The sequence below is a fragment of the Saccoglossus kowalevskii genome, chromosome 2 (assembly GCF_978046115.1).
Source record: "Saccoglossus kowalevskii chromosome 2, keSacKowa6.1, whole genome shotgun sequence".
Taxonomy (NCBI): Eukaryota; Metazoa; Hemichordata; class Enteropneusta; family Harrimaniidae; genus Saccoglossus; species Saccoglossus kowalevskii.
The window spans coordinates 12,477,582-12,490,888 of NC_140642.1; the positions used below are offsets into that span (position 1 = coordinate 12,477,582).

At 34.4% G+C, this 13,307-nt stretch overlaps 1 protein-coding gene across 1 annotated transcript; it reads right to left on the reverse strand.

The window, feature by feature from the left end:
- Window positions 1-4,659: 4,659 nt before the first annotated feature.
- LOC100369269 (uncharacterized) lies at window positions 4,660-13,290 on the reverse strand. The gene is made up of 6 exons (XM_002733743.4): window positions 13,170-13,290; window positions 13,011-13,083; window positions 9,766-9,859; window positions 8,589-8,702; window positions 7,580-7,652; window positions 4,660-6,813 (listed from the first exon to the last, which is right to left on the reverse strand). The coding sequence occupies exons 1-6, from the start codon at window positions 13,209-13,211 to the stop codon at window positions 6,460-6,462; spliced, it is 750 nt and encodes a 249-aa protein (XP_002733789.2). The 5' UTR covers window positions 13,212-13,290; the 3' UTR covers window positions 4,660-6,459.
- Between the last annotated feature and the right edge of the window lie 17 nt (window positions 13,291-13,307).

A 13,307-nucleotide genomic window follows, 5' to 3' on the forward strand; every position in this document is an offset into this window, starting at 1 on the left:
TAGTCGTGGCGTGAGTACCGACGATATCGCCTGTGTACACCCCGACAACGTATCTAATAGTAAATAACCACAATGATGTCACGACCGTAACGGAGTAAAGTCGATAAATCCATATAACGAATCTCGCACATCGGCCGCTACTACCATGTCCATAGCTGGGTAACATTATTCCAAAAACTGCCATTAATTTAAATAACGGTACAAACGCCGCACGGATTTCATTGTTGATAGAACTAATTTCTGGGTGATGCACACGAGGTCCGTCTGTGTCGTCATATTCAAATATTTCAAGGCCATGTTCCCCGTTCCTTCTCCCGGTCGATTTATCGCTCATACTTGTTCCAATACGACGTTCCTCCATAGATATAGCGATACCCGATCGTTTAAACGCCTCTACGTAATGTAAATGTAGATAATTGTAACCTATTATTTAGTCACATGACGCACGGGGAAATTGCGTTCTCACACAATTGTCCATTTGGGTCTGACCTTGTTCCTTCTAATGTCGCAGTCACTGCGTTGTAATGCAATATACGTTCATTTTTGGGATCGGCCTCTAGCTTAGGACAACAATTACCAAATCTACTATATATCGTGTTTTGAATCCTTGCCATATGTTTTATATATAAATAATTCCATATTGTAAAATTGTTGCTGGTTCTTGTAGTGTGATGCACTGTGCGTGTGACCTATAACCCTCGTACGAGTTGCAACACTGTCATAAACAAAACTGACAAGACACACCTGTTTTAGATCGTTTTAGTATCTCTCATATCATACACCTTAGAAATTTCTAAGCCTAAGCTCAGACTGCGCAACCCGCGTGGGAAAAAAACAATATACCATTATATTTACGTGGAAAATTACCTGCAAACACATTTAGCAACTTCTAGAAAAAATGTGTTTTATTGTTGAGCAAAATTGAAATGATATAGTTTCAACTTAAAGGACGGTGGTCGTCGCGTCTCGGCATTTTTCGTTATGGGACTCATAGGGACGTACACAGCGCGTGTAAAATGCGACCACTGTCCTTTAAAGTTGGTGCATTTTCTTTTCTGAACTACCTTATTGTTCGAGCAATCTCGTAAGTGTATTTACCGAGGTGTTTGTTGGACACTAATGACGTTAATAGGTACCTGTTAAATTGTTGAATACTACTTGTTTTGTCACAAATATAACTTCACCAACTGGTACATGCCAGTAGAAATCAGGCATACCAAAATAAATTGCGCTCAGATAAACGGGCGTATTTGTTCTGTATTTTATTCAGCCAATCAGAATGGTCAATGAAATGATTTGTAAACTTGCCAATAGGGGGCGCTATAACACTGTACAACTCGACTGCGATTCTCACATTCGCTTGTAACATAAGCATGCCACTTGTGGCAGTACATTTAACCTTAAAGGCCGATAGTCGTCGCCCCACGCATGCGCGAGATATATGGGTCTCATATAAACAAAGATGGCGACTTTGAATGTTGCGCAGATCAACGAGTACAAACTGAGACGTTATAAAACTCTAATTAGATGTTTTTTAGGCGATTGGAAAGTATCGAAGGACTCGCAGGCGGTAATTAGTGCAAGTTGCACCAAGGTCAAACCTCATACTTGTGATTTCCATGAGATGAGCGCATTGGTTTGTGGGAAAATCAATTTTTATCAACACAAATGTCGCACATGCGCAGCACGACGACTACTGCCTTTTAAATTATATAAGATAATAAAACAGACAAAAATGTATATGCGATTCAAGTTGATTGACCCGGAAAAAGCTGACAACTATGTTGTAATTCAAACTCAAGTAGTCAGAGGTTGTGATTACGACTTTTCAGTCCACTGTCATATGTCTATTTTCTAATAAAACTATTATTTTTGGTATGAGATTAATTTGTAAAGGAAAACTTGTTTACCGGTATACAGCGTTGGTATTGATATTGTTGTCTTGGCTGGTCGGTTTACTCTTTTACATGGCACTGGTGTATTGGGAAGCTGCAGCTATGCACGAACGGATGAGAAAATATTTTATTAAATCGGCACGTTTCCATCAAAACCATACACTCCTTGCTTTGAAAAAAAATACTATTATCATAATGATCGACGAATTTATATCATTACATGAAATGTACACACACGACATTCAATGTAAACAACGAGAGAACTTCGGTAGGGGTAGGTCAGATACGTACTTAATGAACACATAACTACTTTATTTACCAGCTCTTCTTAGGTCGTAACTATGGAAACGATGTTCGAACAATTATACAGGTGTCTACTTTAATGAATTCGCAAACACGAAAACTTTCAAATTAGCGAAAATGTCAGAACATGTTGTTTTTACATTTAATATGTACTTTCTCGTAGGTCACTATATTTACCAGCTCTTCTTAGGCCGTAACTATGGAAACGATGTTCGAACAATTATACAGGTGTCTACTTTAATGAATTCGCAAACACGAAAACTTTCAAATTAGCGAAAATGTCAGAACATGTTGTTTTTACATTTAATATGTACTTTCTCGTAGGTCACTATGTTTTTGTTCACAGTAAATGGTTATCATTTTTCTCTCTCGTATTTATTACGACAAGATTCATTTTTACTGGGATGTTAATTACGTCAAATTATGGCTGGATACAGTCTATTATCATGATCGTGAGACTTGGATCTACAAATAATAGACAGGTGATCAGTCTGGAGGGCTGTGGGCGGGCCTTACGTACGGGTCAGAGTATGTGCATGTAAGTTGCCATGGTAATACACTGAAGTCATGAAGACAGCAAATCAGTGATAGCACAGAATTCTGTGCCGTCTACGTAGTCAAGTAACAATTCACCATGTCATTGTCGAGTGCAATGGGAAGGACATTCTGTATGACTGGATTCCAGGCTAAATTATGGCCGTCCTCTAAAGATTCTAACATTTCTCATTCACTTGATCATTCAAGTTCAATAGTAGATCCCTACCAGTAATTCAATCAACCAGTATTTTATACACTTTAAACCAATTATAAAGGACTAGAAAAGTTACCGATTTGGACACGTAAATTCAAAAAGTCGTCATATATCCCTTAAACCTCAGACAACTAATAATGTCACCTCACCAATCACGACAACGACACACACTGCCGAGATGTATTATTCACGTTCAGTAAATCAACCAAGCTTGTCTAATTCCCATTTACTAAAATAATGCCGAAATTTGTATTTATTTGCACTTGGTCCCCTGTCTCACGTAATTCGTTCTCTTTGCTCAACTTGCTCGAGTAGAACCCGGTAAAGATGATCAGAATTTTTTTTGTAGTACGAGAAAGAAGCGTAAAACGAATTCAGAACATATTAATTCATGCTCAACTTGTTGTTAAAGTGGAAAGACTGATCTGCGATCTGAAAAAAAACACGCATCATGTGTTAAAGGACGGCAGTCGTCGTGCCGCGTCCTGTTCGATATGGGACTCATAGCAACGTATACAACGCGTGTAAAATACATTGTTTATTTACATGAAATTCGAACACGCGCTGCGCGACGACCACCGCGCTTTAAGATCAAAAATATGAGTAGCGCTATTTAATAATGGTAGATATGGCGAGTGAAAACGAGGGAATAATAACTAGAGGGGTGGAGAAAAGTCCGAATACGATAGATATGTTTCGCTGACATATGCTCACAAATTGTCATTTCTGTGTAGAATCCCGAGTAAAAACATATAGTAGCTCATTTGTGTGGTGATCGAATAAAAAATCAACTATATGCGGAATTATGATAAATACACTATATAAACCGGGAAACTGTATACCGTAATAGTAAACATCTTAAGCAGTTGTAGTGGCTGTTTTATCACAGTGTATGTGTGCAGACACTATAACATTAACAACTATAAAGTACATAGTCTATGCCCAGAATAATTTTGAGTTATGATTAGACAAACTCTTATGATTCTAAAATCATTATCAGCCATTATCTCCGCCTGTAAATAAACAAAAACATAGTTAAACTCTGGTGACCTTGCCTTTTGTTATATAATAATATATAATCCCATTATCAGTTTGTTTCAATATGAATATGCAGCACCCAATTCATAGCAATGCTTATATTGATTTTCTGAAATCTTGTTTTCTGTAAAGATTTTAGGTTTGCAAATGTGTATCAGTCTGTGCAAAAACTCTCTCCACGAGTTGGTTTTGAAACCCAGTCTAGTATTCCCACGGGATTTGGGAGATACATTACCAAGGATATTATTACAAGATAAATGATTTGCTTCATTAAACACAGACAACAATGCATATTTCCACTGAGATCAATGACCTTTGAATGTGTATCACCAGTGATCAGTCAAGTAGAAACAGTCAAAATATTTTATCAGATTTTCTCAATTTTTGCATGATATTTTCATACAGGACATCTGTCGTTCATACTCAAGGAAGACTTTATACTGATGAATAAGGTAACTAAGTTTGATAAAGTTTGGAATAGAATTAGTAAAGTTATTATGCACACAATAACAATTATTAATGACGATGACGACAACAACGCCGGACAGAAATTTTTCCCTTAATATACCTTTCCCTTCCATCTTTAATGTTACAGGCAAGGTAATAAAACAAGTTGGCCTTTTTTGAATCAGAACTGGTGTATAACTTATTTATAAAGTTTGATTTGAACCGTTTCCGGAATGAGAGAATGTTTGATTTTATTAAAAAAAAAAATTTGACTATGCATGACAGAAATCAGGTTCAGGAATGATAAAAAACGCTCAATTTTGATGAATACCAGGCACTAAAATTACTACCATTCAGCAAATATCCTATATATAATAGTATGTAGACTTCAGTCAGGTCTCTTAAATGGCAGTGAAAAACACACACAAATAATACATGCATACATACATACCAGAAACAAAAACAATGATACAATGTAAACTCTATTGTATTTTGTGCATCAATGAATTTACCAAAACAAGGAGAGAAACAAAGCAATCTTTTTAATTTTTCTGATAAGCTAATTAACTATATGCGATTGTATACAGGTGTCTTTCAACTTGGTTGCTTCATGTATGCAAATAACCTGATACAATAGTATTGTAGCCATAGCAACTGCAATGCTTACTGCTTTGCACTGTTTAAAACTCAGAAATAGTAAAGTAAGAACAGTATGTATTGAAGAGAGTCAAACCAAATTGAAACTAAAACTTCTTTTATACTTGCAATACTGTAAATTACTTAACTTCCATTGAAATTTATATTCGCTATTTTTGCTGAAGGAATGAGTTAGTGAAAATGCTATATGTTTCATATGTTAAACTCATCAAAAATCAGTGAAAATAAACATATTTTTAGCAAAAATTAATTCCAGCTAAAATAAAATATTTTACAGTATTATAATATGCCACTTTAATGAACAAATATTTTTTTTTACAGAAAATGGTCGGAATTCTAATGAATGATATAAAAATTGTCATTTTATCTCTGTCTTTGCACCACTTTTACTAAGGTGAAATTATTTAATATCGGTGACACTCTCTACATAGTATTGATATTATCTCTGTCTTTGCACCATTTTTACTAAGGTGAAACTATTTAATATCGGTGACACTCTCTACATAGTATTGATATTAATTTTTAAAATATAAATTATCAAATGATTTGAATTTTGCAATTTTCTGCATCAAACATAAAAGTAGATGCTATACTTGAATTGCAGTTCGAACTTTTAAAGGTCCATGTCAGGTGACTCAGCAGCAAGATAATCCTATTTTATTGGCAGTTTCATTTTATTTTGGATATTTTGACCTTTCTCTGACCAAATCTCCACATACATTGTTACAATGGCGACAAAACATCACTGCTGTAGTACTAGTATTTATAGTTACATACACCCACATTGGGTATTTGAATGAAACATTACAATAGCTGGACTTGAAAAAGAACTGATCTCCGTAGTTTTAGGGTCTTCCCTACATAGGCCTATAAATTCATGTTATTTGTGTGCAAATTCAAACACTCTTACCTCTATAAAATATCTTTTTTTAATAGAAAAACCACTACGAGTTACTCAGTTAATCAGTTGAGGTCAAAAAAACGTTCATAGATTGTATGTCAACTATCACCTACGATTGACAAAGCTTCATTCGTGTGTCAGTTTAAGAAATAACCGAACACCTAACAAAATGTGGTCACACTGGGTTATTTCTCAATAGCAAGCTTACATTTTTTTGTATCTATCCATATAAATATGAACCGATTCTAAGCCAGGAAACACTAGTAGAGAAATCAACGACAATCATCACAAATCCTGTACATTCTTTTGTTGGAATGTCTCCATTCCCCGGTCACGTAACAAGATCGATTCACATCTCAGTAATAAAGTAAAGATGCCCATTTCTCTTCAACACAAACAAGTAACTCGGGAACGATATATGTATATAAAAAAAGGTTTATAAATCTTGTAATAGTTTTTTAAAAGTGTTATGAATCATAGTCATCATCATCATCTTCTTGATTATTTGTTGTTGATGTTGGTAAAACACCCATTGCACTACATGACGCAGATGGCAGATACATTTGTGGAATATACGAAGACTGCTGCGGTATCAAGGGTAAATGAGGCATCTGTGGCATTGTGGGTAAAGTTGATGTCTGCATAGAATGAGGTGTAGAATAAGAAGTACTGGTACTAGAACTTGGATGAGGCGGGATACCTGTATTTGTCCCAGCTGCATGATGTTCAAACGCAGGGGTTCTTGCCAATGGTTGTTGCGGCGGTACTTTCATGACAGGCTTCTCAATCGTTTCTTCATCGTCAGAGACGTCTGAATCAGCCTAAAGGGAACAAACAAACAGAAAAACAGCGTTTCAAAATTTTAAGAAAGAAACAAGTGCATGCTGTTTTTGAAAAGTGGTTTGAGATAGGTCAAAGATCAAATCATTATGTGGAAAGCTTAAAAACATCAAAATAAAGTGAAATAATATTTCATTTCAGATCATCAGCAGGATATCCCATTGAAGTCAGCAATGCCATATACAATATAAATTATTTATAAATCTAAATATTTATAAACTCAAAAAAAAAAACAGCAGTTACACATTATATGAGTGTGTAACCATTGACTGTTTAACTGTATTAATTTCCCTCTGACTGATGTGTGTGCGGAATAGAGGGAGGTGCCTTCCTAGCCAATGCAATCCAAACCAATCCCCTTTGGATTTGAATGATACTGATTTCAAATTAAAACAGTTTTTAACAAAAACAATTTTATGAGTATAAAACAGGTTTGTTATGGTTGTATTGTGGCTGTGACTAGTTAGTTAACTCTACTGCATGTGTGTCATTTCAAATCAGAGAGATTTTAACAAAGCTGGCACAAAACAAGGAAGCATGGAGGACAACCTATATTCTCACTGGAATTACTTTAGGTGTTCGTTTTTCACAAGCAAATATTATTATTATTGATTGTGCTAGAATCTACTTGCATTCTCACACAATAAATATACCATTGTGAAACAAACATTTTCATCACATTGTATAACATGGGTCAGACAGATCAAAATACCATCACAAAATGTATCAAGCATTAATGATGCTCACCTCTGCCGTGGATTCCTCAGAAGTTGTTGATGATCTTGTCGTTTTGTTATTACGCACTTTCCTGTTTTTCACACTTCAAAAGAATCATAGAATCAAACATTTAAAATGATTTACAAATACTTGATAAAGAAATCAATTTACAGTATGTAATAGGGGAATCCATTAATCCACAAAGTCCTTTATTAAGTCAAGAAATGCCTACCCCACTAGTTACATTACATGTTAATTACTGTCATTGCACTATAACTCAGTGTGATTCCCATACCATTCATCTTCCACCCATAATAGATTCGAATTTGTATATTTTAACTTTCATACTACGAATGACTCTCGTTCATAACCATCCCCATGTAGACGCATAAGATATTGGCAACTAAATATTATATACATAAAATTAGTTGACCATACATTTTTCAAACAAACAAGTTGATTGATACTCAATAATAATCAAACCAACCAAACAAATAGCATGTTCCTTTCATGCATGATGGTGAAACACACTGGAGTATGGTGACATAAATTAAGATGTATGGTAGCATAAGGCTTAAGGTAAACAATGTCAGAATACTGAGTTACTGTAAAATACATTATTTTTGCTATTTTCGCTGAAGGGATGATTCGATGAATATATAATCCAGTGCATATACCTTTTTTACATTTATCTCATAAAAAGTCAGTGAAAATAAATCCCACACAAAATTCCAGCTAAAATAAGTTACCCTGAAATTATGCACTTATCATAAATTTTCAACTTTATATGAAATGATGTTACATGAACATCTTATATTTTAAATCTTCAGCACAATGCATGAATGCTAGTTAATGTGCTACCACGGTAATATAAATAAAAATGCTTCAAATTAATTTCTCCTTATAACAGACAATAATGATGATAATCAGCGACAGACATTTTGCCATTCCTACGGTTCTCTTTTCACTTCACTACAGACAAACCAAAAACACTTAAAATAGATTTCTCCTTACAACAAACAATAACTTAAAGCCCTACCTGTGTTTTGTTTTCTGTTCAGCTGCTTCGTCCTCCTCGGGGGCAATATCCGGAATATTTTGTACCAAGTCTTTCAGAAAATCAAACTTACTCTCATTCAATATTCCTAGTTTTCTAACAACAAAATGAATGAATCACTGATTGAGTACTTGGTTATTTAATCGAAAGCAAGACTGTCATCAGAATTGCACATTTGTCTTTATACTCAAACACCAAATGTTTACATATTCATAGCAGTTTTTAGAGATCTGCTCACAACCAATTGTGTATTTACAGGCAAACTAGTAAATTCACTGCCATAAGTATGTGTCATCTTGGTTAATTTTCCAACACTGTGTGCAATAAATATGTCTTCATTCTACCATAGGTGACACACTCCAATGATTGGCAAAACCCAAACTATGCACTATCCACAAATTATTCAAACATAAAATTACTCAAAGTCGTAAATAGTACCATACTTTATCTTCACAAAAAACCCGGAACTATGATCAAGTATGACACATAAATTTAAACAATTATTTGAATTTACAAGCTCACCTGTAGATGCACAACTGACTTTTAGTATATCTCTAAAAACTGACTGCCTGGTACTATCAATATGTGAACACTCATTGTTCCGTGAGCCTTCCTCTGCACATGCTGGTGCTACTATAAAGGCCTGCGCTAAGAGCCTTGGGAAGGATGTAACCCCTATTGTTATGAACAGTATACTTTGGATTATGAAACTTAGTTCCATTTTTAGATCGATCTGGGAAAATAAATATTTTAATAGGAGACAATGAATATACTTAACAGCTTGTCCCCAGTCTATATCAAGCCTTATTTATTTATTTGCATCAAAAATAATATTAACCACACACCACAGCCATTTCAGATGTTAGCCTTGCCATGTATTTTGCAGCAATGAGGCATTTGTAAATAATTACACTATACATAGTAAGGCTAAATGTTTACAGTAATTACGTAGTCGTCGCTTTTAAATAATGAATTTTGTTAATTTGGAAAGATAGAAGTCTTATAGCTAAATTTGGGTTAAACTATCAAATAAATTCTCTTCAGATGAGCCATACTACTTCTGTACATACCTGTAGTTTACAGTATGCTGACAAGAAATGGACTTATTTTTGATAAATAATGCTCAGACAAATATGGCAAGGAATAAGTCAACACTTACATGTGAGCAGTTGTCATGGTTTTAGCATTCCGGCTCTGTGTCTGCTCATTTGCTTTTGTGATGAGTGACTTCACAAAGATTTCCAAGGCCTTGGCTGCATGTTTCAAATCAAGGATAACACATACAATTTACATGTACCTGTATAACTATCGTCCAGGTTTTATTCATACCAACAGAAGATATTATGCATGTATCATTCCAGTCATGTTGTACTAGACAGGGCATGGAAACAAGACGGGAAGCAAAACATGTACATTCATTCAGACATGCATGTACATTCATAATTTATGGACTTGCGTGCCATGATAAATTTTTCCAAAAAACTCCATGGTATGATATACTGTAAACAAATTTATTGTCACTATTTTGTAATTTTTATTGCACCTGTGAAAACAAAATTGTATGAATTTTGCTGTGTTTTCATGTCTTCAGAAATTTTCTCTAATACAAAAATTTTGTCTTTCACTTGAAGAGGAAGACAATGGTTTTAGTTTGCCTGCCACATATAAGTAATAACAATATGCTTCAAGAAGTCACAAAAATAGAAATTTATAAAACAATTACCCCAGAAGACCCCCAAACACACACTTCATTTGAATCCAAGGATGGTTTTATTGCGATAGAAGGTAATTTACCCAAGAGTCTTTGCAGGTTTCTTTCAATCATTGGCCAATTTATTACCATGTATGCAAAAGATATTCATTATTGGAGCTAAATATTTACTAAGTTGTTTTCAACCATCAAACCATCATTTGAAATTCACATTTATAAATATTTTATATAAAAAACATTCATGTCTTCATTGCTAATTTTATAAATGAAATCCCTATCATGATACTCCCATGATGCATTGTTCGTATTTGAATAATATATAGATTAGCTTCCTGTATAGAATAGATCTCCACCTTCCCAATTGTCAGCACCTGTCACAAACAAGATCCCACAATGTTTTTATTTCAGATTAACACTTTCTTCCACACTAATCATGTTTTTTAACTTCCCCCCATTAAAACAAAGAATCATTTGTCTTCTTCTGACTCCCCCCAGTACTAGTATGTCTAGAAGATGAAAACTGATGGACGAGTTATGTTACTATAGTGACAGTTTAAGGTAATACTGTAAAATACTTTATTTTAGCATGGAGGCAGAAAAGAGAAGGAGTGAGGACGCTATTTAAGCCCAAGTTAATCTTATAAACATTCTTTGTCTTCGGTCTGGTTAAGCCACTAATTGTTTTTGTTTAGAAGTAGTTTTATCTACATGATGATAGCTGCTTATTTACACAAGAAAATGAGAGTAGAACTGAAAAAAATAAATTCCGTTTAAACATCGTCTATAAAATTGAATGCGCAAACCATAAATAAAAGAATTGTGCATACGCAATGACTTTTATCGGATCACAAAGGTCATTTCACACTTGTAGATATCAGAAATTCTGCATACGGACGCTACCAAGATGTGTGATTACTTATTTTCTGATATTTTTCATCGCAATAGTCGTCCAACTTTGGGCATTGATTGAAAAAATCCCGCAAATTTCCGCAGTGAAATTTAAAGATACATAATAAGATTATAACAAGATGTTTTGACGAGTCATGTTTCATTGGTGTGCAGAACTGTGCAGATGTCGAAAATCGCGCATTTTGTTGTAATAGATTTCGGGCATTGAGTACACTCAGTGTATGCCTTTCGCTGCATTTTGTATTATTGTTATCTGTTTGGGCATGCGTAGTGCGTTAAGAATCTTCGTGAAGCTTCTGAATACAGAGGAAACAAATAAGCCGATTAACTGTGACATTGTACAGTGTGTTTGCAAACTAATTATAATGTGTACTGAGTAAACAAATCCAAAGCATCATGAAACCAGCAAAAACAATAGCGTCCTCACTCCTTCTCTTTTCTACCTCCATGATTTTAGCTAGAATTAATTTTCACTGAAAAGACTTTTTAGGTGTTTTGTATGGAGCCAGCTCAAAAAAGCAATTAGCTTGAACACATCAATTAACACCAGCGAACATACCCTACTTTTTAGAGATTAACGTACTATCCTGGTTTTTTTTAATTAGTATCAACAGAATGACATTGACCTACTTCCCTCAATGACACTTTTGTGGGATACTGATTCATCAATATGCAAATATGATACATGTATTGATACAACAATAGTGTACAGTATTGAAAGCATTCAAAAGACTACTGTAGTGGCAACTGTGTATGTGTAATTTTTGTTGCTGATAAACAATTGTTTTACCTACCATTCAGTGTGAGTCTAGATGGAAGCAGTGATTGTATTGAGGGAACAGACCCATGTTCAATACTGACTGCCTTGGCTTAATTGGCCAAAGCGAAATTTATTTTATTTTAGTTTAGAATGTTTATGTGTACACTATTTTTGTTACAAAATACATCAATAGGTTTTACATTTTATGGGCATTTTTATCAAAATTACAAAAAAACGCTGGAGGGAATTACTTTTTATTAAGAAATGGTAAAAATTATGACAAAACATGTAAATTATATTACACAATACTGCCTGAACTATTAAACATGTCAGTCTGAGTACAACAGCATCTAATAAAGGTCCTAATCTTGATTTTTTTTAAAATTATTCATTGATTTCGTCATTCATTAATTCATTCACTCGCTGTTTTTCAATTGATTTGGAAACTGTGTATCATTCATGGACGTCAATCGTATCTTTATTTTAATATTTACTTAAGTTATTGACTCTTACACAATCCCCGGAGGGAAATAAAATGGTCACAAAGTACAGGGAGAAAAATATATATAAAAACAATATACTAAATAACAAATACAATCACTAAATTACTAAATAATACAAAATCTCTAAAATACTAACTATATAAAATTACTAAATTGACAGCAGGCATTAAGATGTCAAGTAAGACCCTGCTTCCTGACTTCAAAGCTTTTACTTGTGAACTGTGCTACTGGTATAATAATGTTTTCATTCTGTAACGATTCCATGAATTTTTTCTCTGCAGGTTTATTTTCAAATGCTGGGATCATATCCTTAGCTTTTTGTTCGGTTGGTGCATCAGCTGATTCTGAGGCTAACCCGAGTGTCGATCAGTTTATGACGAGGTAAAAGGTCGTTCACAATACCTTGTCTTCAAAGTATCGATGAACTGTGCGTGCTTCGCCGATTCGGAGTTTATTGCCGAACACTTTGCACGATCAAATTGAATACGGGACCACCAAATGAAAAGGTTAGAAAAGGATACATATCAGTACTGGTACTGGAGCTGCTACTTTGCCAACGTCTTCGTCCGTCTGCATTATTTTCTTAATTCGTGCCTAACATTTCACAGGAAATTCAGTATTACAAACACTCAATTGACAAATATAATAATATTATAAAATTCATTTTCATGCACACTCACCGGTGGAAATCTTGAGTTATATTTTTTCTTTTTACTAGGCATGTTGACAAACAAATTCTGCAAAATATACTATATATCTATCAACAACAGCTATAGTGCACTGCACTTCCGGAAAAACTGTTTACAAAAGAGCATGCG

Excerpts from the sequence above, each read along its gene's own strand:
- LOC100369269 (XM_002733743.4), bottom strand. The coding sequence starts at position 13,211 with ATGCCTAGTAAAAAGAAAAAATATAACTCAAGATTTCCACCG. Across the intron at positions 7,653-8,588 it reads GAACAGAAAACAAAACACAG|TGTGAAAAACAGGAAAGTGC; the intron begins GTAGGGCTTTAA and ends ATTCTTTTGAAG. Across the intron at positions 6,814-7,579 it reads CTGAGGAATCCACGGCAGAG|GCTGATTCAGACGTCTCTGA; the intron begins GTGAGCATCATT and ends TGTTCCCTTTAG.